Raw genomic sequence first — 25,487 nt, 5'->3', positions numbered from 1 at the left:
CACCTAAAATATCCCTATTTAGTTTCGGCTGGGAGCTACAGTATTTATCAGTGGTGGCATGATGGCCTCTTCATCCTCAGGCGACAAGCTAGAGCCTAGATAACTCTAGTCCCGCCATTTCTGGACTCTGATAAATACTACCGCCATTCTGTCCCTAATCTCTAGGCGGATTTACTAATTTACAATGGTACCACTTGTTTTTTTTTTTTTACCTGCACTTTAACTTCTGCCTTAGTGACTAAATGAACCTGTGTCCCCCCCTCTGGAGGTGGTTACCAAGCACTGTAAACCTGTTTCTCAGCACCCTGAACTGCGAGACTGAGTTGTTCACAGTACTGCATCAGGCTGTCAGAGGCTAGACGCACGTCGGCTTTGCACAGATCCATTGTTCCGAGTAGGGGCATGGGCTGGCCTGTGATGACTTCAAAAGTGCTTGGTCGATTTTTATTTCCGTTGGATGTTGTCATCACATTTTGACGTTCTGTCGTAGGTTTCAATGGCCCAGCCCCATGAACACGGATCTGCGCAGCTGATGACAACTCAGCAGCCATAACAACAGGTTCCCTCTTTAAAATAGGTTATTAATCTTTCCGCCGTCGGAAGGCTACTGCATACAGGTTAACACGAAAACAAAACAAAAACAAACAAAACAAACAGGCTACTTTCTTTCCAAACTCAAGTTGGAAGGCTAGATTGCTTATTATTTTTTTTTAGCAACTTAAAAACAAATACAAATTCTAACCACATATAACCTTAAGAAAAGTACAAATTTTCAAGCATGCTTTTGGGACAAAGTAAGTCCGTTCTTGCGATCGTTCACCATTGGAGTTCCACCTCACAACACAACCACACTACTTCGGGCATTAACCCTTAATGTTGCTAACACTTTAATTTCCAGACTTACAATCGGAACACGAAGCTCAATACTACTATACTTCTCAACTTTCTCACAAAGAATAATTATACAGTAATGAATTCGGTGTAGCTTCAACACCCTTCCTTACTACAGAAAGGTGTCTAGCAACCAGTTGCAGCGTTTCTAACTTTACTTAGAACATTTCCTGACTTATAGTCGGAACACGAAGCTCACTTAGCAATACTAGTATACTTAACTTTCTCACAAAGAATAATTATACAGTATTGAGTCCTGTGTAGCTTCCATCAACACCCTTTCATACTACAGAAAGGTGTCTATAGCAACCAGTTGCAGCGTTTCTAACTTTACTTAGAACATTTCCTGACTTATAGTCGGAACACGAGGCTCACTTAACAATACTAGTATATTCTTAACTTTCTCACAAATAATAATTATACAGTACTGAATTCTGTGTAGCTTACACCAACACCCTTTCATACCACAGAAAGGTGTCTAGCAGTCAGTTGCAGAGTTTCTACCTTTACTCAGAACATTTTCAGACTTATAGTCGAACACGAAGCTCACTTAACAACTTGCAGTACTAGTATAATGCGCTACTTCTTAATTCTCTCACAATCAAGAAAAGCACCAAATTTAATTCTCTCACAGCGAAGAATAATTAAACAGTATTGACTTCTGTTCCCGAGCTTTACAACGACGCCCTTTCCTAACCATAGGAAGGTGTCTAGCAACCCAGTTACTTATAGTCTCTCCATCGATCTCCGATTAGAGGTCTGATAACCTTCTCGATGCAAGATGACTAACAACACTATAGTATACCGTTACAAAAGAACTCCGCTCTCGGAATCTTTCACCGTTAGACTTCCACGTCGCAACACAACCAGAATAAATTACAATACCAGTATAATGCACTCTTAACTTTCTCATAGAGAACAATGATACAGTATTGAATTCTGTGTCGCTCACACCAACACCCTTTCCTAACCATGGAAAGGTGTCCAGCAACTAGTTGCAGCGTTTCTAATTTTACTTAGAACATTTCCTGACTTATAGTCGGAACACGAAGCTCACTTAACAACTTACAATACCAGTATAATGCGCTACTTCTTAACTCTCTCACAATCAAGAAAAGCACCAATTTTTAACTCTCTCACAGCGAAAAATAATCATACAGTATTGAATTCTGTTTCAGAGCTTACGACACCCTTTCCTAACCATAGGAACGTGTCTAGCAACCTAGTCACTTAGTCTCTCCATCGACCTCCGATTAGAAGTCTGATAACCGGCTCGACTGGAGATAACTAACACTATAGTACACACTTCGTCAGTCTCAGGTCTAATCAAAACATATAACTGTAACAGTAGCCAAGTTACAACTAAGTATTTACGGGGAGACGACATGAGCTGTCTATACAGGCTTTCCCTAGCCTGGACCTCGGTACCTCGGCCTAACTTAATAGAGCCCTTACAAACAGTGTTTTACCGAAATTTCACTGTTAGTTACATGCGCGTACATTTACTCGTCTGTTTACTTATAAAACAGTTAAAAACAGGTTCTTCAAGAGGGGTAGTACGTTTCTTACCAAGTTGAGATCTTTGAGATGTTAACTGGCCCACCGACTCTTGTCTTGACGATCTCCGACTTGAAATTTCAACCGGAAAATTTCCGCGATTCTTCTCGCTGAATTCTTTGTCGTAGCTGTGTCAGTGAGTTGCTCTCGTACCAAGCCCTCCTGGCTGGCTCGCCATTTGTTGGATTTTCTTGTGATTTTACAAGTAAACGAACCGGAGCAAAAGCGCGCTTGGAGAAAAGCTTTATTTGGTGGTGGTGGAACCCGGCAGCAAGTCCGCTTGCGCCGCAGCTTAATTCAGAGAACTGTTACCGTGATCGGCCTTTTATACCATGAAGCAGACAGACAATAGGTTTACAATGTTGCTTGATGCAAATCAGAATCTAGGTGTTGATGCTAAATTCCCCTTTTGTCTGTGATGGCTGCCATTTGCCCATTACCGGTTGTATTTTGCCTTAATCAATTGCTCTTGGCTGCAACAGTAACGCGGCGCCAAAGGTGTGAAGCTTTCTTTGTATGTATGGTAATAAGACCATTAGGTTAAACAGTTCTCCTATCATGAACCATGTCTGTTTAGATGTCACTATAATCTTACAACCGTGACGGCGGGGACACCTGACAGAGGCAGGCGTCAGTTAAGACCGTGACGACGGGGACACCTGACAGAGGCAGGCATCAGTTAAGACCGTGACAACGGGGACACCTGACAGAGGCAGGCGTCAGTTAAGACCGTGACAACGGGGGGGACCTGACAGAGGCAGGCGTCAGTTAAGACCGTGACGACGGGGACACCTGACAGAGGCAGGCGTCAGTTAAGACCGTGACGACGGGGACACCTGACAGAGGCAGGCGTCAGTTAAGACCGTGACGACGGGGACACCTGACAGAGGCAGGCGTCAGTTAAGACCGTGACGACGGGGACACCTGACAGAGGCAGGCGTCAGTTAAGACCGTGACGACGGGGACACCTGACAGAGGCAGGCGTCAGTTAAGACCGTGACGACGGGGACACCTGACAGAGGCAGGCGTCAGTTAAGACCGTGACGACGGGGACACCTGACAGAGGCAGGCGACAGTTAAGACCGTGACGACGGGGACACCTGACAGAGGCAGGCGTCAGTTAAGACCGTGACGACGGGGGACACCTGACAGAGGCAGGCGTCAGTTAAGACCGTGACGACGGGGACACCTGACAGAGGCAGGCGTCAGTTAAGACCGTGACGACGGGGACACCTGACAGAGGCAGGCGTCAGTTAAGACCGTGACGACGGGGACACCTGACAGAGGCAGGCGACAGTTAAGACCGTGACGACGGGGACACCTGACAGAGGCAGGCGTCAGTTAAGACCGTGACGACGGGGACACCTGACAGAGGCAGGCGACAGTTAAGACCGTGACGACGGGGACACCTGACAGAGGCAGGCGTCAGTTAAGACCGTGACGACGGGGACACCTGACAGAGGCAGGCGTCAGTTAAGACCGTGACGACGGGGGACACCTGACAGAGGCAGGCGTCAGTTAAGACCGTGACGACGGGGACACCTGACAGAGGCAGGCGTCAGTTAAGACCGTGACGACGGGGACACCTGACAGAGGCAGGCGTCAGTTAAGACCGTGACGACGGGGACACCTGACAGAGGCAGGCGACAGTTAAGACCGTGACGACGGGGACACCTGACAGAGGCAGGCGTCAGTTAAGACCGTGACGACGGGGACACCTGACAGAGGCAGGCGTCAGTTAAGACCGTGACGACGGGGACACCTGACAGAGGCAGGCGACAGTTAAGACCGTGACGACGGGGACACCTGACAGAGGCAGGCGTCAGTTAAGACCGTGACGACGGGGACACCTGACAGAGGCAGGCGTCAGTTAAGACCGTGACGACGGGGACACCTGACAGAGGCAGGCGTCTGTTAAGACCGTGACGACGGGGACACCTGACAGAGGCAGGCGTCAGTTAAGACCGTGACGACGGGGACACCTGACAGAGGCAGGCGACAGTTAAGACCGTGACGACGGGGACACCTGACAGAGGCAGGCGTCAGTTAAGACCGTGACGACGGGGACACCTGACAGAGGCAGGCGTCAGTTGAGACCGTGACGACGGGGACACCTGACAGAGGCAGGCGTCAGTTAAGACCGTGACGACGGGGACACCTGACAGAGGCAGGCGTCAGTTAAGACCGTGACAGTGTGGGAAGCAGCTCCAGTCCCTTTGAATTGTCTGACATCCTATTTCAGGACAAAAAATATAAAAACCTAGTTTTTACAATATCAGCCTGGGCCTTTAACACACCTACACACACATACACACACACACAAATGCACACATCCCACACACGCGCGCACACACACGCACTTACGTGCACACACTACACGTAGCACACACACCGCACCACTCACAGTCAGACAGAGAGAGAGAGAGAGAGAGCAAACTAAAAGACAAAAATCAGGTTGTTGCCACTTTGAGATTCTAAAACCATGGAAACGACCTAAAGCAAACCTAAAACCATGGAAACGACCTAAAGCAAACCTAAAACCATGGAAACGGTGTCAGCTTCAGATTTGGTCATGCAGAGAGAAAGAGAGAGGGAGAAATACAGAGCTAGCGAGAGAGAGAGAGAGAGAGAGGGGGAGAGAGAGAGACCAAAATGATGGAGAGAGGCTGTTAAAAAGAGGAGGACAGAAAAGAGCCTGTGTGTGTTGGTTTGTGTGTGTGTATGTACGTGTGTGCATGTGTGTGTGTTGGGGTTGGTGTGTACAAGTGTGTGTGTGTGTTTGTGTGTGGGTTGGTGTGTGCGTGTATGTGTAGGGGCTGGGGTGTGTGTGTGTGTTTGTGTATGGGTTGGTGTAGGTAAATGTGAATTAAAACCATGTCAATCTATAAACTGTAAGACCAGGATAAGGTTATAGGCGGCAGAATAGACCTGCTATATAACTGGTAGTCCATTATAATTCTGATAGCCCTGCTATATGAGTTGCGTTCCATTATAATTCTGCGGGTTCATTAAGGGATACAGCCAGGCCCTATCAGTCCACAAAGATATAAAACCATGGAGAATGTATTTGCGTGGTTTAGTGAGAGAGAGAGAGAGAGAGAGAGAGAGAGAGAGAGAGAGAAAATATTGATGTAGATGATGTGTTGAGATGTGATGTCTACTATTTCAAAAGCAGAATAATGCAGTTCAACCAGATTTCCATGTGTGTGTGAGAAAGAGGGAGAGAGAGAGACAGAGAGAGAGAGAGTGTGTGTGTGTAGCTGTTATCAGGTGGTGAGGGAAACCCTGTGGAGTTGAGGGCTACTTACCTTAGTCACTAACACAGTTCCCCACCTATCACACAGTGTAACAGGCTGTGTGTACAATTTACAATTTAGTTATTTGGCAGACGCTATTGGCCAAATACCTCATGAGCAGAGATCACAATAAGACTGAGCTTCAATTTACCCCTTCCTATTGCGCCCTGCATTGCACCCCTGTGTGTCTCGCTCTCTGTCTCTCTCTCTCTCTCTCTCTCTCTCACACACACACACACACACACTGTTGATGCTACAGCTCCCTCTAGTGTCAGTGCCCTGTGACTCCTGGTGACTTTAGGAAGGTAATGTATTTGTTGGTGACACAGGGAAGTTAATGTATTTGCTGGTGACTTAGGGAGGGTAATGTATTTGTTGGTGACACAGAGAAGGTGATGTATTTGTTGGTGACACAGAGAAGGTGATGTATTTGTTGGTGACTTAGGGAGGGTAATGTATTTGTTGGTGACTTTAGGAAGTTAATGTATTTGTTGGTGACATAGGGAAGGTGATGTATTTGTTGGTGACTTTAGGAAGGTAATGTATTTGTTGGTGACACGGGGAAGTTAATGTATTTGCTGGTGACATAGGAAAGGTAATGTATTTCTCGGGAATGTATGAAACCTCTGATACAGTCTGAGTAATGGCAGATGATACAGTGACAGTTCTCCACCTGTGTGCTTCAGGTCAAAGCTCATAACCCCAGGACTGCTCCAGAGGTGTGTGACCTCTGACCCAGATTACATCTGTAAATGGCTCTCTGGGTCGCTAACTGGTTCAGTGAGGAAATGAAAAGCATGCCTTTAAAGAGGCAGGGCTTCATCTGACTAAGATTTAGAGTTCTAAAGATTATGACCAGAAGTGTACCTCTATCGAATTCTACACTTTGATTCCAAAATTCCCTTTAATGCATAATCCCCTCCTTCTCTCTTTACAGATTCCTGATAGTTCTGGGATGTCTAATTCTGGCCATTTTAACGACGTTCAAAGAACATGAGAAAGCGTCTGCTTATTGGCTGGTCATCCTGGTCAGTCTGTCCATCAAACCCCATATCAGCACTCAGTATAAATGAGTGTGTGTGTGTAAACATACATGCATGTGTGTGAATGTGTATCTTTGTACTTATACATGTGTGTTTGTACATATATTTTATATGTGTAGGTGTGGGTATCTGTATCTGTGTCTGTGTATATGCAGGCATGTTTATGTGTATATATAATTGTGTATTTGTGTGTGTGTGTGTGTGTATGTATATGTGTGTGTTTGTGTATATGTATATGTATGTGTGTGTGCATTAATATATATATATATTAGAGCCCAACCAATATAAGATTTTCGAGACCGATACCGATTTCAATATTTGAGGATTTAAAAATCCGATAATGATACATCAGCCGATATTCTCTCTCTCTTTTTTTTAAACACATAAGATTTTCCCAAACATTTGTCACGTGTAGTTATTTAAGAGTCCTCGCCGAGATAACACGACATAATGCAGTTTAAAAATAATCTTGTTTCACTGTCATAAATAGTACTTTGAACAAAAGTACAACAAAATATATCATTAAAGTTTTGATAAATAATGCAGTAAACTGATACAGTGACATAGAGTAGACGCTGCTGTGGAATATGCCTCTAATACTACATGATTGTCTGCGACGAGGACTTGTGACTTTTGGATTTGACGCTACACATTTGAAAGAGAAGCTAGGTAACTTTGTTTTGCTGTCAGGCCATGTTAGATGCTTGTTCAGCTCACGTTTATTTGCGTGTGCCCTTTGGTTTAATCATTTCCAATGCGCCAACTGTAACTACACATATGCGAGTTGCAGATATATTTACTTCATTTACGGAATAAGATAAACGCTACAGTTTAATCGCCCATTAACGTTAGCGGTCCTCCACTGATACACATGGCATTAGCTAGCTTTGTAGGTAACCTAATTTAGCAAGGGGCAGCGTTATAAGTTGCTGTAAGCGATGTTGCCAAAGAATTTTTAAAAGTGAAGAGGGAGAAATGATAGGACCGTTGTTTGTTTACTCGCTAGAACTGCCACACTGTTTCATAAATAAACCTACAATCAAGTTTGTCAACAGCTTAGCCACCTCCACCCAACTACCGTAACGTTAAATGTAATTTTGATGTTTGACTGACTGTAGGCTACCCACTTACACGTTACTGCAAACAAAACCAGGCATGGCTGACATAATGTCATAACATGGTTGAAGGATCCATCTGTCATATACACATAGAATGTACTGGTAAGAGTTGTCTAACTGCAATATTATAAATATCCCTACTGAATGCTGAAGTATGATTGATTGTTATTGGTCCATCGCACATGCAGATAGAGTTTGTCAGTGCAGTCTCAGGGTGTGTGAAGTAGCCACACCTCCCTGCAAGACAGTCAACGACTGCACCCGGAACACCAAATAAACAGTTTGAGTTGTAGCACATTGTTCTGTGGAATTAACCTGAATACATGTTGTACAAAACAAGACACTGGCTGTGTCCGAAATGGCTTACTACATACTACTCGTATACTAATTATGACGTAAAAGTAGTAAGTATTATGCAGTACGTGAAAAATAAAAAATTTGCAGTATACGACAGTTACCCGGATGATGTACTACTCTGGCGAAAATTTCTAGTATACATCCCGAGCTCACTTCGCCGACTACTGCATCTCATGAAGCAACGCGGTGATTTCCAACTGTCAAAAAATTTTAAAAACATGGCGGACAGCGACAGAACCAGCTTCAACTTCAACTGCAGCTGCAGTTCCGAATATAAATGTATCAGTAGCATATTTTGGTGTAATAAGTCTTCATACGCTTTCTTATAGGGCTACTTTTGATATATATTTGTGGTTGTCGTGTGTTGTTCGATTTTAACAGAACAGATAGCCCAACCGATAGCAAACGTGTAGTGCACTACACGAAAGTTCTCATAATTGCGTACCATACTGTATACTAGTGTGTGGAGTAGTGTGCAGTATGCAGTGTATACTAGGCTAGTATGCAGTACACTAGTATGTAGTATGGTAGTATGCCATTTCGGACACAGCCACTGTCTTCCGCCTCTCCATTTCTTTTTTAATTGTCATTATCGGTCGGGCTCTAACATATATATTCTTTGTGTGTGTGTGTGCGTATGTGTGTGTTTTGTTCTGTGTATGCATATTTCTGTGTATGTATAAGCATATGTATGCATGTGTTTGCACAAGTGTATGTCTATATATATGAGTGTGTGTGTGTGTGTGTGTGTGTATATACACATATACATTTATGTATAGCAGGGTTTCTGTTAGCCATTCACTACCGGTTTTTGCCTGGTAAAATTTGTAAAAAACAAAAACATAAATTAAAAAATTGCTGGTCAAAATGTCTAGTTATAATGCTCATACAAAACGTAGCTGCAACAAAGGCGATCCCTAAACAGGAGATTGCAAGCTGGAAAGATACACTGGACACATTTGATTTCAAGTCAGCAGCAAAGGACTTTGCCACAATGAAAAAAGGAAGAAAATGAAATTTTACCTGGTAGCCAACAGGCTAAATTTGACGCCATATTGGCCTAGCCTTTTTTTTAAAAAACAAGTTACATGTTAAAGGCACATATGTTTCGTAATAGCCTACATTTTAGCGGCTAATTTTGAGATTTTGCTCAATCGTTACTGTTTGTTTTGCTTAAATGTTACTTTAAGCAAAGGCGTACATTATATTTACGTTTGTAACATAGACGGTCATTGAAATGTGACCAGTAAGTTTCAGATTTGTCCAGTAAAATAAATTCTTTCCAGACACCGGACTGGCAAGAAAAAATCCTAGCAGAAACCCTGATATACAGTGTACAAACAGGGCCAAACAGGAAATGTATAAATATAAAGCTGAATATATAAATGTAACTCTGAATATTATGAGAAGTATGAGTATGTGTATAGGTATGTGTATGAGTATGTGTGTGTATGAGTATGTCTGTTGGTGACTCTGTGATGTTGTGATGAAATGCCTTGTGATTGTGCTGCAAAACAGTTTCACCACAGGGACAAATAAAGTATCTATCTATCTATCTATCTATCTATCTATCTATCTATCTATCTATCTATCTATCTATCTATCTATCACCAAACTGATTACTCTGACCAGTATGTGTAAGTGTAATTCTGAATATATAAATGTAACTCCTGAATACATAAAGTTGACTCTAAATATATAAAAGTTAATACTCAGCCATATCATAAGACGGTCGTTTTTCTTCTTTGAGTAATTTCTTTTTTTCCCTTCATAGGCTACTGAGTGAGCTTAACATTAGCATCAGCAAAATTTTCCAGTACAATCAAAGCTAATCAAGCAAAAACGTTCAATAATTTAATAAATATGAATAAGGCAATAATTTGGACTGCATTAAAGGGGTCCTTTTCTTGGCATTAGGACTGTAGCGTTTGCCGCTATTTAAGGACACACTGATGTAATTTACAGTTGAACGATGTCTTCATTTTCTGCTATTGTCACCCACAGCCACACCTTACAGAGCACAGTTAACTTCCTTAACTCTTAGGTCGTCTTTCCCCACTCAGTGCAGACACTCGAATAAATCACCCCCGCGTCACGCAGACAGAACACAACACACACGGAGGGGCGGGCCTCTCCCAAAACTCCCACAGACATCTGGCCAAGGCAACAGTGCAACATTCTTTAAAATGGTACAACATCTCTTAACTAAACTATGTACATCTGCTAACTTTACACGCCATGGTGAAGTTGAACACATTACAGGACCTTTAAAGAACAGGAGCCAAATCTCACAGGGAACTGGTGAGGAGATGCTGCAGTAATGGTTTCTGTAAAACCTACGCTGGTTAAGAGATTATCTACTATCACATTTGGCTCCCCTACTCCAAAGGTCCTAATACCAAGAAAATAAGGACCCCTTAATGAAGTCGAAATTGTTGCCCCATTCAAATTTAAATTATTTAATGTTTTTGTTTGATTATCTTTGATTGTAAAATTTTACGGATGCTAAAGTTCAACTGATTTTGCTCACTCAGTAACCTATGAAGAAAAAAAAAAGAAATGATTCAAAACGAAAAACGACTGTCTTGTGATACGCCTGAGTATAAAGAAATTATATTTATATATTCAGGGATTATGCTTATATGTACAGAGTTACATTTATATATTCAGGAAGTAAATTCAGCTTTATATTTATGTTTCCTGTTTGGCCCCTTGTAATATGCGTGTGTGTGGGTGTGTTCTCTGACCTGGTCTTTGTATCTGTAACCCATTAGACGTTGACGATCTTTGTGTTTTTGAGTGTGTGTGTGTCAGTGTGTGTGTGTGTTCTCTGACCTGGTCTTTGTATCTGTAACCCAGGAGACGTTGACGATCTTTGTGTTTTTGAGTGTGTGTGTGTGTGTGCTCTCTGACCTGGTCTTTGTATCTGTAACCCAGGAGACGTTGACGATCTTTGTGTTTGGTGCTGAGTTTGCTCTGAGAGTGTGGGCTGCAGGATGCTGCTGCAGGTATAAAGGATGGAGAGGACGTCTTCGCTTCGCCAGGAAACCACTCTGCATACTGGGCAAGTCTTCACACCCACACACACACACGCACTCACACACACACACACACGTTCACACACACACTCACGCACACACACACTGACACACACACACACACACTCACGTACACACTCACGCACACACACGTTCACACACACATTCACGCACACACACACACTGACACACACACACACACACACTCACATACACACTCACGCACACACATGTTCACACACACACTCACGCACACACACACTGACACACACACACACACTCACGCACACACACTCACGCACACACACACACACCCCGGTGTTAATTTTGGCAGGTGATTTTGATTTAGTCTTAGTTTTACTCTTTTGACTAAAATACATATTCGTTTTGTCATATTTTAGTCATTTGATCGTTATTAGTTTTAGTCTAGTTTTAGTCAGTGAAAACTAGACACATTTTAGTCAGATGCATTTGTCACATCTTCGTCAGTTTGTATTTTTTTTAAATTAAATCATAAGAGTGATTTCATCGAGCATACAGACATTCTTAGGCTTGCTATCGGTATGCGCCATTAACGTTACCATGTCAAGTGAACAAGAAAACATAGCCCTTAGCTTCTAGCTAACAAAGTCAAGTCTTTAAGTTGGTTTTGATAAAAGTCGAACTTTTTTATCATATATTTGTTGGTGGTGCGTCTTCGAATGCCTCTTGAGGTTTGAGGTATTTTTTCCATCGATTTTGCACTCACATTGTTTGCAGTGCATTTTATTTTCAGTTGTGTTATAGCTAAAATGTGTCACAAATCCGTTCTTTTTCTTTTTCAGAGAGTAGCTATGATACGAGTTGCCAACAGCGTTGCCAGATGGGAAATGTTAAAATATCGTACCAGAGGCTTAAAATTATCGTATTTTGAGGGAAATTATCATACGCGTGTAACCAAGAGAACAAATACGTGTAAATATGTAATTTCAGAAAACACGTATTCACTGAGACGAACGACTTTTTGACATCGCTGACAAGCCACATTGTTTAAAGACAAACTTTGCCTCTCTCCTGTCCTCACCTTCCTGTTCAGCACTCTTTTTTTTTTTGCTGTTTTCACGTGGATGCAGCAGTAAGCTATACCTCGTGTAAACTCTCTTCGTATAAGCGGGCACTCATTTGACGAGCTCATTTAACTTGTAATAACGATAGCTGTATTGCACTGGGTAAATACAGTACTGGCCCGTAAGTTACTGCAATCAGTATAAAATACCCCAAACTTCTGATTTGTAAAGAGGATTTGATTAATGGTTAAGTTAATGACATTCATGCTCGTGAGTTCATCATCATGACTGGCTGGAAAGAGTGAGAGAAAAGATGCGTAAACACAGACATAGGATCCATATTTTACTATCCTGACCGTGTCAGGAAATAAATTAAAATGAGAGACCCTAGCCCTAGACTGATTACAACTGCTAATGCTAAGTGTCACAAAATAATCAAATTATCGTACATGACGGGCCTTCTGGCATTATTGATCATACATCATACAGAGGGCAAAATTATCCTACAAGTTCGATAATAATCATATAAGGCTGGTTGCCAAATTAAGGTTAGTTAAAAAGTTTAACGTCAATTTCCAGAGGAAAGACGCTATAATTGCTTGTCCATTCATCTGTCTCTGACATCATTGTTTCATTAGTATTCGTCAACGAAAATGGCAATATAATTCGTCACAGTTTTTCAAAGGTGCATTTTTATTTAGTTATCATCTTGTTTTTGGCATGAAAAAAAGTTAAGTGACGAACATTTTTCGTCACAGTTTTCGTTGACAAATTTAATACGGACACACACACACTAATTTTTCTCACCTCGTGGGGACACATGACCTGACAGTGCCTCCTGGGGACCCCACTTTCTGAACATGCTACTGCCTAGCTCTCAACACATTTATACTCCTGTTAATGCAAAAATCTCTTGAAATGTAAAGAATAAGTTAAAACAACCACTTCACATTCTGAATACTCATGGGGACTTGTTAAGTGGCCCTTGTGAGGACTGGTGATGTCATCACAGTGGGCGCACAGATATGATGTCATCGAGTATGTATAACCCTAATGGGGACCAACCATAAAAGCTGTGTTTAGAGGGTACTGACCTTAATGGTGAAAGTCCAGATGTAAATCAAACAGATTGTGATGTGAAAATAAAGTGGAAAAGCCTGTTAGTCTCCTAAAGCTTTATATTCCAAACTAAAAGTGAGACAGGCCATTGTATCACACACATTCAACTTTTATTTTCACACCAATAGAGAGAACAACAGCAGCTGCTATACTGTTGCACCTTGTGCAAAATCAAAATAGTGAAACCTGCTGCTTCTTCATCAATCAAATTTAATAAAACAGACTTTTCCACTTATCAGGAACCTGCTGCTAATTTTACATTCAAACACCTTAGGACATCAAACCTGTGCCCATTAAAAGTTTGATATGAAAATTAAATTTGTTTTTTTGAAGAACTGACAAATTGGGGAACTGCCCTTAAAACTAGAAATGCTCTCAAACTTTAACTGGAAGTACTGAAGTTAGAAAACCAAACATAGAAAGGACTCCCATCAAAAAGTGCCAACATGACATTATTTCTCTTTGCTCTTTGGAGAGAAGTAATGCGATTTTTCACACAGTACTTCACCACAGTCCAGTCTCAGTGTTGCAGTGCTTCTGGAGAGGCCTGGATGCATGCCTCACAATCTGCTTTCCCTGGCATTCTCCCCAAAGAAAGATTTGTTTGTTTAAAGGATAAGGCAAAGACTTTACTTGGGGAAAAACAGGAACAACGGAGCAACTCAGTAAGGACTGTTCATTATGCTTATGCTTATTGAGCTGATTTTTTTTTTAAAGTGACTTCCCCCATTTCAACTCAGAATTGAAGACACTGACATGTACTTGACATGTACATGACAACAGTGTCTCTGGGTGTTTCACTCCACATTCTCTGGCATGAAGTCGAATGCAGTCAGACCCTCTGAAGTAGAACTCTGCCCCTGGTCGTGACCCTCTGAAGTAGAACTCCTGACTGCTCCTGGTCGTGACCCTCTGAAGTAGACCTCTGCTCCTGGTCGTGCAAACGTGTAATGATGTTCATCAAGAACACCACATGGATTCCGCTAATGAACTAGAGCTTCCATAGACTGCATCATGGCTGGAGTGAGGAGGATGGGCACCTTTCTTCCACACTTTCCCCTTATTTCAATTCTTTTGAAATGTTTCTTTTCAGCATCGGTCAAAGCATCGGCGACATCAGTATGCAACTCTGTTGTGTCTCTTGAGGTGAATGCTGTCAAAGGCATTTTTGATACTCCACCCTCCCGTCTCCTGTTAAACAAAATGATCTGGACAAGGGTTACTTTGGCAAGATTAGCCCAGGGTGTTGGGAGTGGTCCTTTTAAAAGATTACTGTGGAAGAGGGTGTGTACTGGTTCAAGGGTGGGGGTTGGCCGTCGCCACGGCGTGTCGGTCAGAACACAGGGAGACAGGGCACATCTGATCCTTTACACTGGTTTAATTGGTATTGGCATATGCTTGACCACTTTTCCGGTTTGGACGTGTGTATGTGTGTGTGTGTGTGGCCTGTACAAGAAGGCAGATATACATAATGTTAATTACACAGCACTATACAATTATAACTCTGTCACTATACAGACATATACAGGCAAACAATAAACTACACGGGGTTATAATATGTACAATAGTGCAATCAGACATAGCATAACTGACATACTGCTATACAAGACAGGACGCAGTACGGTAACGCAGCGTAAACTTGCAAACTACAAACTGGGATATATTTACATTCACGCAGAGTAGAGTTTATCCGTATGTATTATCATTCGTCCCTATGCGTTATAATAATATTCATTTCTAAACATTGCTAATTATGGTGGATGTCTGAAAATATTACTCTAAGCATAACAACATCTAAACAATACCGCTAACTGAAAATAACTTCAGGGGCCTATCCCCGCTGTACTCGGTAGTAAGTGAGAGATCACATGGGTAACAACGACGCGAGCTTACATCACACGGTAACAAAGAACTTGGTAAACAAATTTAATTACTTCACAGTCACGAACGCACACAGGAAAGGGTGTAATACTTTACTAACTACACAAGGGAAAACGTAACGACTTCTCGCTATCGCCATTTGTGTCCAGTTTTCACATGTTTTCTCCCCTTTCGTCTTGCTGTTGTACACTGCGCTCTGATTGGCTGATCGTCCGTATGGCTTTTGCATGGACAGGGAAGGGGCCGCCCTCCTTTAAAATTACTTCAATATTCTTTCTGCTTGTCCTCCAAATGTAAATGCATTTTCTTAACATCGCCGGCAAAGGGCAGGAGTTGGGGAGTGTTCCATTTTGATTCATGTAGTACCGTGAGGGCAGTACAGGAGATCAATTCGTTCCATCTAGTATCATAGATTGGTTTAAACTTTCTAGCTTTCTGTGCAACTTCCTCCGCTCCCGAAATCATGGCATCACGTTCAATGATGCTGGCTACCTTTTTGAGACTGTGGCCTAGTTTCAGTGCCAGCGACGGCACTCTGAACGTTTGGTTTTCTTCACTGAATCCAGCAACACACTTCACGGCATTCACAACGTGACTAAAGTTTGAGGGAATGAAGAACTCTTCCATTTTTTTCAAGCAACCTGCTGTTCTGCTATGCGAAAGCAATCTTCCAACTTCTTGCATTTTTTGAGCCATGTACTGTTGTTTTCCTTTGTCAGATCCCAGATTACTGTAGTGGTTCTGTCTTAAATTAATTATACTCTGGTCTTGCTTTATGGTGTCTGTCACTTTATCTTGCTGCATCTTACTGATGATTTTCCAAAGATTCTCGGTAACCCCATCCGGAACTGGCTGTGCATGGGCACATACTGCCTGTACTCTGGCTTCAGTGCGCTGCACTTATGAGCCAAATGACATAAAGACATGTGCTTCCAGAGAAATTTTCTTTTGAAAAGGCCCTGACAGTTGATGCAATGCATGTAATCTTTTGCATCTGCCTTTGATTTAACATCCCGTTTACATGGAACTAGAGTTCCTTTTGCATCTCTGAAGACCTGAGCATTGTGAGCACGGTTGCCCCTTTTCCTTAAGTAATCTAACTGTATCCTTCTTTCCTTTGAACCTTTTGGAAAACACAGGGCTCCGGCAAGCTCCTCTTCATTTTTATGAACATGTTCTAAGTGACGTGCAATTTTGAATACGGCTTTGAACAAAAATAGACAATAATGCTTTTTATTGTAAACCCTTCCACGATCTTCTTTCTTTGAAACCCTCATAATTGATATGGAGGAAGTGTCAGGTTCAGGAACGGTTTTGACCGTGAGTGAGTCAGTTTCAGAGTCAGACTCACTGACACCTTTTCCCAGGTCCATTGCAGATGCAGAACTTGATGGGCTGTTTGGGCAGCGGTTTCCGTTTCCACTCCGATGTTTTTTTAGCTATGGGTTGTGCCAGTTGAACTTCCTCCTCTGAGGTGTTCTCCTCCACTGATGCAGGGACATATTTGTCATCTCTGCTCTCGAAACTGCTTTCTGATGCATTGGACAGAACATCAGGAACTTCTATAATGGCCTTGAAGCACAAAAAAGATGGTTTTACATGATTAATTGCCATGAATTATATTACAGCATACTATGTGACAAAATATTTCAACAAATGTTGAGCAACACTGCAGTTTAAATTCAATATAAATAATGTCGTAACAGATATCTCTATGACTAGACAATGGTCAATACTACCCATTTTCCACTGTTGGTATTACGAGGACTTTAAACGTACAGATCTACTCTGTAACAAAACTGTGTAAGTTTTGATCCTGCTAGACCTTTGACATGCAAATACATGTCCCCCGCAAGCACTGTCTGATGGATGTTTATATTGGGAGTTTACCAGTACTACAAAAAGATAAGACCATTTTCTAATTCTCCTTTCAACATCTTAAACACAAGTATTGTTAATACTCACGGACGAAATTCTCTGTTCTCCTGAGTTTTCCCACACTGGAATCTGGACTGGAGGGTGGAGCAGATGTACTCCCGGTTCTCCTTCTGTTTTCTCTTGCCTGAAAGCAAGATTCCAGCATACGATCATATCTGTCCTTGCAAACAGCATGGTGCTGCCATAGGATTCTCAGACGTTTCCTCCATCTTTCTAAAGGTGTGGTGCTCTGAACAGTTCAACCCATCAAAACAAGAGGGACTTCTGTGTGGGAGAGGCTATGACAAGCTATTAAGAATGACCAAATCAGGCTTGAGATTTCTCATGATTGTGCCTTACGTCTGACAAATTACAATCAATCTCAAGTCCTCAACATTTTTGACATCACATCTGTTCATGTTTACTCAGCTGGTGTTTGGATAAGACTATGCAAAAATGATATTTCCCAAAAATGATATAGGATAGGCTGCTGCTAACTAAACAGTGATTTCAAGAATAACCCAGCAACTTACCGCCATTGCACTCTGCTGCAGTTGTTTTGTCAGTCAGACCTGTGCTGAGAGACAGACACAAAATCTATTACATAAAGCCAAAGTATTTGGTATTACGTGTTATATGCTTTGGGAGAAGCACCATCATGAGAAATTCCTTGTCTCATGCCACTCACCACAAATTTGTTCATTTCATATAGATATAGTTACAAAAAACAACATTATAACAGATTTTACTCAGCACTCATTGCATTATAAGGTTTAACAATTTATCTCTAGTACACTAATATTGCATTCTGATCAAGCATGATCAATGATTATGGAGTGCACCAACTGGAAACACTTTTACAGGAAATTGCATCAGTGAAAGTATTAAAAGGGAGAAGGCCTGAACCCCACAAACAATTCAACAAATTAATTTCTTGGTATCCGACTTTTAAAAATACCTCAATAGATTTGAATAATACTCCGGTTTTCCACGGTCCATGCATAATCAAGTTTGCGCCTGCACACTAATTGATAAATTAATTTCCTGACTGAATTTAGGTACTATTTCCACAAATCTCAGTTACTGTCCAAGTTAAAGATCGTAATAACGTAATAGCCACCCTAACTCGTAATAACCACCCTAACTCGTAATAACCACCCTAACTACCACACATGCTGTTAGATCAGATGGTGAATGCACTGGTAATATATGTATTACCGTGGTTTAAGTTTGCCAACGACTAAGGACTAGTGTAGCTGAAAACGTGATAAAAACGACACAATATTTATGTGCCATTTTGTTGAATAAATTAGGGAAAATAGATGTAAAAAATAACCGCCGTGCATGTGATATTTACACTTCAGCAATTTATACTTTAATATTTCGCAATTTCCATGTTTTACCTCATATGTAGGGCTACTAATCACACGACTTGCTAACCTAGTAAATCCTGTTCAGTTAATTAGTATGTACTTGGGGTTAATTAGATTTACCATATATCAAGATATGATCTTCGCATCTATAAATTGAAAAGATGATACAAACTTACGAAAGCACGAGGAATTGCAGAATACGTGGCCATGATCACCTCGCTGGCATACATTACTGCATTTGGTGGAAACACTTGTAGCACTTTTATACTGTGCTGTCTGGGGGGAGGGGAATAATACAGACAAATGTCGGAAGTGCTGCAGTTAATCGCTCAGTGTGAAAAATAGGCTACTTTAAATCTGGGAGACTGTTGCCGCAACCAGAACACGTGCACTGTTGGTTTCCACTGACAAATAATTAGGTCAAAATATATTTTCTATTGTAGGACAAAACACATGTAAAATCAATTTACCTTTCACGTCACCCTGGGGAGAGGACTGTCCGTACGGGGTCGGCAGCGTTCGGCGGGAGCGAGCTCGAGGGAAGGGGACGGGACGGTCAATGTGGGGATTAACACCCAGGACATAGGCCTACGGCGTTTTTCAGTGTAGAGTTTAGGGATGTGCCCAGAAACGTTTTAATGGATTATAATATTTTGTCACTTTGGGATTGTATCTTTTCATTTGTTTTTTCTTGAACGGCGGCAAAAAGATTGGAATCCTAACCCCAATCCTAATTGTAACCATAACACTATAATAATTAAAAAAAAAAGTTTATATATATATATATATATATATATATATATATATATATATATATATATATTTACCAATTATTGGCCAATATTTTCAGATTATTTGTTTGTTTATTATTACTGAAACCTTTTGAAATAGACCATGCGTTATATGTAATAGGCTACAGATAATATTCATGTTTGAGAACTGCCATACAACAGTCAGATGCAGGTTTCCCAAAAGTATTGTTGTGTTAATAACACAGAAAACTTCATCTGAAGATCACTTGTTAATTCATGAGTGTCTCCCAGACCCTTAGTGACTAAATTAGTATATTAACTCCATAGCTGATTTACGCCCTATCCGACCCACTTGTAAATGACACAGTGCCCATAAATATGGAGGTACCAACACAACCTGCTTCACCCACCTAGGTTTGTTTGTGTCACAACCTGCACCGCCATTTTGGACTTTTGGTTTGACATGTCTTTGTGCTCCTGTTCTTTGTCTGTCTCCGCCCCTCACCTGTACCTGTTTGTCTAATTATTACCTTGTTAATTTTATCCAATCCTGTTTTGCCCTGTTTAGTTCTCCCTTGTATTTAAGTCCTAGTGTTTGCCTTGTCCTTTGTCTATCGTTGTTTGTGTATTTTGCGCACTGTCATGCTGCACCTTTTTGTTATCGGCTTTTGTTATTAGTTTGCACTGTATTTTGGTCTTCATTTTAAGTAAAGCCTTCCGTTTCGTCACCGTCAACCATCGTGTCTCTGCACTTGGGTCCTGCACCACAACACCAGCGTGACAGTTTGCTCTCACAATTAGAACAAAACTTCTCAATTTGTTGTTGTTGCTATTATCAGCAGAAACAGGGTAGCTATTACATAATGATATTACATATAATAACACGATTCTTTTTTAACTTTCTTCTCTATGGGAAAGCACAAATTATTTAAGAGTTTTTACTTTGGGTTAAGAAGCTGCTCAGCGACATTTTTATGGCACGCTTTGACGTTTGACATTGTTGGTACATTTTGCACATTCATCGTAGCCTAATCTTACTCATCACTCTCCAATATAGTTTCTGGGAAATCCACCCCTACCTGTTTGACTGTGACTGCCTCGACTTAGTTGAGTGAAAGGTTTTACAGCCAGACTGATTGGCTTTCAACGCTCTCTAAGTCCTAAGAGACATATGAAAACTCCGCGGACCTTAAACATTACCCGTAGGTACAGTCTTAACAAGGTATACGTTATCCTCTGGACGCAACCAATTAGAAGGCAAACATGAAACGGATAAGCTAAGAAATATTAATTCAAAGCTCTTACTTTCAAATGAGTAGCACCTACCGACCTCTTGTTTATCCGTGAATGTTTTGTAAAGTATTGTCTAATCTTAAACGAGATCGATTCTGAAAGCCCTTTAAAAATGTCCTAGCTTCTGTTGACACAAGCAGAGATTAATGCTTGGTATACAGCTTCATAAGCTATGTCGAAAACAGAGCCAAACTTTCTTTTTTGGCGTTGTCCTCTGTGTATCGCAAAATTCCCACATGATTTCCGTGGCGATGAAAGTGATGTAAGTGCTTTTTCACGTGATAATTGCTTGCTAATCAAATTAAAGGCCACTCAAGCAAAGAATTTTAGCAAATTTCGCGATTCAGTGTCATATGACTATCTAGCATATAAAGGAAAGATGATTGGTTCATTCACAGTAGTTTTGTGGTCGCGTGACACAGATGTTAGTGACGTCATTTACACGAGCCAGCCTTTCAATATTATACACACTGTACTTCCATAATTTGACCAGAGAGGGAGTTTTAAACAAACCTTATACCCACACCCTCTGATGTTATAGAAACCCATCTCATGGGGGCATCTGAGATTTGTATCCTAGGCATATTAGCATGTCATTTTCTACTCATTTTAATGGTCTTCCTCATGGGGACCATGATTTTTGTTCCAACGAGGTCAGAGGTCCCCATTTGGTTGGTGGCCAAGCATACCAATGTCCCCATGAGATAAGTAAAACAAGTGCGCTCACATACACTCATAAACACACACACACACACACACACACACACGTACATTTTACGTGTATGCATTTTCCAGATGCTTTCATCCAAAGTGATTCCAACACAGGCAGAGAACAAAACAAATCAAATAACCATTTAGGAGCTGATTGGTGCCACCACTAAGTTCATTATCAGGTTAGATACACAGTTTTACGGGCTAGTAAGTTAATACACACACACACACACTCACACACACAGACACACACACACACACACACACACACACACACACACACACGCGCACACTGCAGTCGTATGTGGCTATGAAACGTTTAGATCATAAATATGTTGCTAATTTGTGTGTATCGTCTGTCAGATATATGTACTCTGCATGTGTTTTGGTTAGTGTATATTATAATGTAAACATGTAAGGACGTGTTGTGTTAATGTGTGTTAGTGTAGTAGTGTTAGTGGCATAGCGATAGTGGGAGGTGCTGATATTGGTAGTAATGGGTAGTGATGTTTTTGTCCATGTTAAATGTAGTGTACGTGATAATGTGTCTTTCTCTTTGCTCTGTAGATATCTTTGTGTTAATTGCGTCAGTGCCAGTGGTTGCCGTGCGTAACCAAGGAAATGTGTTGGCAACGTCGTTGCGCAGTCTGCGCTTCCTGCAGATCCTGCGCATGCTCCGCATGGACCGACGCGGAGGGACCTGGAAACTGCTGGGGTCCGCCATATACGCACACAGCAAGGTACACACAGTATATATACACACACACACAACACACACACACAGTATATATACACACTCACACACACAGTATATATACACACTCACACACACAGTATATACACACTCACACACACAGTATATATACACACACACACACACTCACACACGCACAGTATATACACACACACACACAGTATATACACATTCACACACACACGCACACACACACACACACACACACAGACACACACTATACACACTCACGCACACTATACACAATCACACACTCACGCACACACGCGCACACACACACACGCACACTCACGCACAAACGCACACACGTACACTCACACACACACACACAGTATATACACACTCACACACATATACACAGACACATACACACACACATATACATGAACACGTAAGCACATCTAATGATCTGTGTGCGTGTGTGCGCGTGTGTGTGTGTGTGTGTGTGCGTGTGTGTGTGTAGGAGCTGATCACTGCCTGGTACATTGGCTTCCTCTCTCTGATCCTGGCCTCGTTCCTTGTCTACCTGGTGGAGAAGGATGATGTGAGTGTGGAGGTGACAGAGAGTGATGGAACGACCCCTGCACCACACCCACAAGATTTCGACACCTACGCAGATGCTCTGTGGTGGGGCCTGGTAAGACACCGACACTAAAACAGCGTCTTATGCATTCGCCTTCACACATGACAATCATCTACACACATTACACTCATCTTCACACATGACAATTATCTACACACATTACACTCATCTTCACACATGACAATTATCTACACACATTACACTCATCTTCACACGTGACAATTATCTACACACATTACACTCATCTTCACACGTGACAATTATCTACACACATTACACTCATCTTCACACGTGACAATCATCTACACACATTACACTCATCTTCACACGTGACAATTATCTACACACATTACACTCATCTTCACACGTGACAATTATCTACACACATTACACTCATCTTCACACGTGACAATTATCTACACACATTACACTCATCTTCACACGTGACAATTATCTACACACATTACACTCATCTTCACACGTGACACTTATCTACACATACAGTGCCGATGGAAAGTTTCCAGACTCATTTTGTTTCAGACTCATCTTAAAATGGGTTCAGTTCATTTTTTCTTTCATCAGTCTACATACAATACGCCACAATGACAAAGCAAAAACAGAATTTTGGAGTGTTTTGTTAATTTATTAAAAATAGAAGACTGAAGTATCCCATTTACATAAGTATTCAGACCCTTTGTTGTGACACTATCTGAGCTCTGGTGCATCCTACTTGTATCAGTGGTCCTTGAGATGTTTCAACAACTTGACTGGAGTCCACCTGTGCCTACATGAATGCACTAGACATAATTAGGAAAGGCACACACATGTCTATGTAATGGTGTCACAGTTGATGGTGTATGTCAGAGTGAAACCCAAGCCATGGGGACGAGGGAGTTGTCCACAGACCTGTGAGACGGGCTTGTTGTCCACAGACCTGTGAGACGGGCTTGTGTCAGGACACTGATCTGGGGAAGGATAGAAGAACATCTCTGCTGCGTTAAAAGTGCCCAAGAGCACAGCAGCCTCCATCACTCTCAACTGGAAGAGATTTGGAACCAGCCTTCCTAAATCTGGCCGCCCAGACAAACTGAGTAATGGGGGAGGAAGGGCCTTGGTCTAATTTGATTGTTTCTTATAATCAGTCAAATCAACTTAAAAGATTCATCACCAGTGACATATGGTTACAGAACCTCCCATCTACCCATAAACCCCTCAGACATTTTCCATCAGGACCATGTCATAGACAGGTGTGTTTATATTTTACCATGTCATAGACAGGTGTGTTTACATTTGACTGTGTCATAGAGGGGTGTGTTTACATTTGACCGTGTCATAGACAAGTGTGTTTATTTATATTTGACCATGTCATAGACAGGTGTGTTTATATTTGACCATGTCATAGACAGGTGTGTTTATTTATATTTGACAGTGTCATAGACAGGTGTGTTTATATTTGACCATGTCATAGACAGGTGTGTTTATTTATATTTGACAGTGTCATAGACAGGTGTGTTTATATTTCACCATGTCATAGACAGGCGTGTTTATTTATATTTGACAGTGTCATAGACAGGTGTGTTTATATTTCACCATGTCATAGACAGGTGTGTTTACATTTGACCATGTCATAGACAGGTGTGTTTATATTTGACCATGTCATAGACAGGTGTGTTTTTGCTGTCGATGTCCTTCACGGTGGGTTCAGGTCTTTGTTCTGCTTTTTTGAGCATGTGTAACGTTCTCAGTCACTGTGTGGTGAGCAACACAAGCTTTACTGCTCTGTAGCTGAGAGGAATGAGTGTGATTTCACCCTCACCACAGATCACCTTGACAACCATTGGGTACGGAGATAAAACCCCCAAAACATGGGCGGGGCGTCTGCTGGCTGGAACATTTGCTCTGCTTGGCGTGTCCTTCTTCGCCCTTCCGGCTGTAAGTCATCGTTTCCATCTTCTTCCTCACAAACTCACAATAACAGAGATAAACAGGGGACAAACTGAATAATGATTATTACTGAACATTATGTTTATAACATGACATATATCATTTGTCTGTCAGTCTGCATTTGATGCGCGACATCTCTCACGACCTCTAGGACTGACCTCTGTCTGATTGGTCCTTGATTTGATTGGCCATGTCTGTAGGGTATTCTGGGCTCGGGTCTGGCCCTGAAGGTACAGGAACAGCACCGACAGAAGCACTTTGAGAAACGCAGACACCCTGCAGCTGGGCTTATACAGGTACACTCCTCGACCAATCACAGAGCAGACACCCTGCAGCTGGGCTTATACAGGTACACTCCTCGACCAATCACAGAGCAGACACCCTGCAGCTGGGCTTATACAGGTACACTCCTCGACCAATCACAGAGCAGACACCCTGCAGCTGGGCTTATACAGGTACACTCCTCGACCAATCACAGAGCAGACGCCCTGCAGCTGGGCTTATACAGGTACACTCCTCGACCAATCACAGAGCAGACACCCTGCAGCTGGGCTTATACAGGTACACTCCTCGACCAGTCACAGAGCAGACGCCCTGCAGCTGGGCTTATACAGGTACACTCCTCGACCAATCACAGAGCAGACGCCCTGCAGCTGGGCTTATACAGGTACACTCCCACACAGCCAATCACAGAGCAGAACAACTCTCACAATGGCCAGTCAGAGTGCAGCAGCACATATAAAAGCCAGTGTCAGTGTGGATGTAATAACCATCAAAAGGGAACGTCATGAGTTAGACACATTGTAGGACACAT

At 42.0% G+C, this 25,487-nt stretch overlaps 1 protein-coding gene across 1 annotated transcript in view; it reads left to right on the top strand.

Moving 5' to 3' along the window:
• kcnq3 (potassium voltage-gated channel, KQT-like subfamily, member 3) overlaps positions 1–25,487 on the top strand; it is a 71,716-nt gene that overhangs the window by 28,241 nt on the left and 17,988 nt on the right. Inside the window, exons 2-7 of the mRNA XM_030775517.1 lie at positions 6,682–6,772; positions 11,200–11,326; positions 21,960–22,132; positions 22,610–22,783; positions 24,551–24,661; positions 24,874–24,969. Of these exons, the coding sequence (XP_030631377.1) occupies positions 6,682–6,772; positions 11,200–11,326; positions 21,960–22,132; positions 22,610–22,783; positions 24,551–24,661; positions 24,874–24,969 (772 nt within the window). The remainder of the gene's footprint in view (positions 1–6,681; positions 6,773–11,199; positions 11,327–21,959; positions 22,133–22,609; positions 22,784–24,550; positions 24,662–24,873; positions 24,970–25,487) is intronic.

This window comes from Chanos chanos, chromosome 5 (genome assembly GCF_902362185.1).
Source record: "Chanos chanos chromosome 5, fChaCha1.1, whole genome shotgun sequence".
NCBI lineage: Eukaryota > Metazoa > Chordata > Actinopteri > Gonorynchiformes > Chanidae > Chanos > Chanos chanos.
The sequence above is the reverse complement of the archived record's forward strand: the minus strand, read 5'-3'. Positions and strand labels throughout refer to the sequence as shown.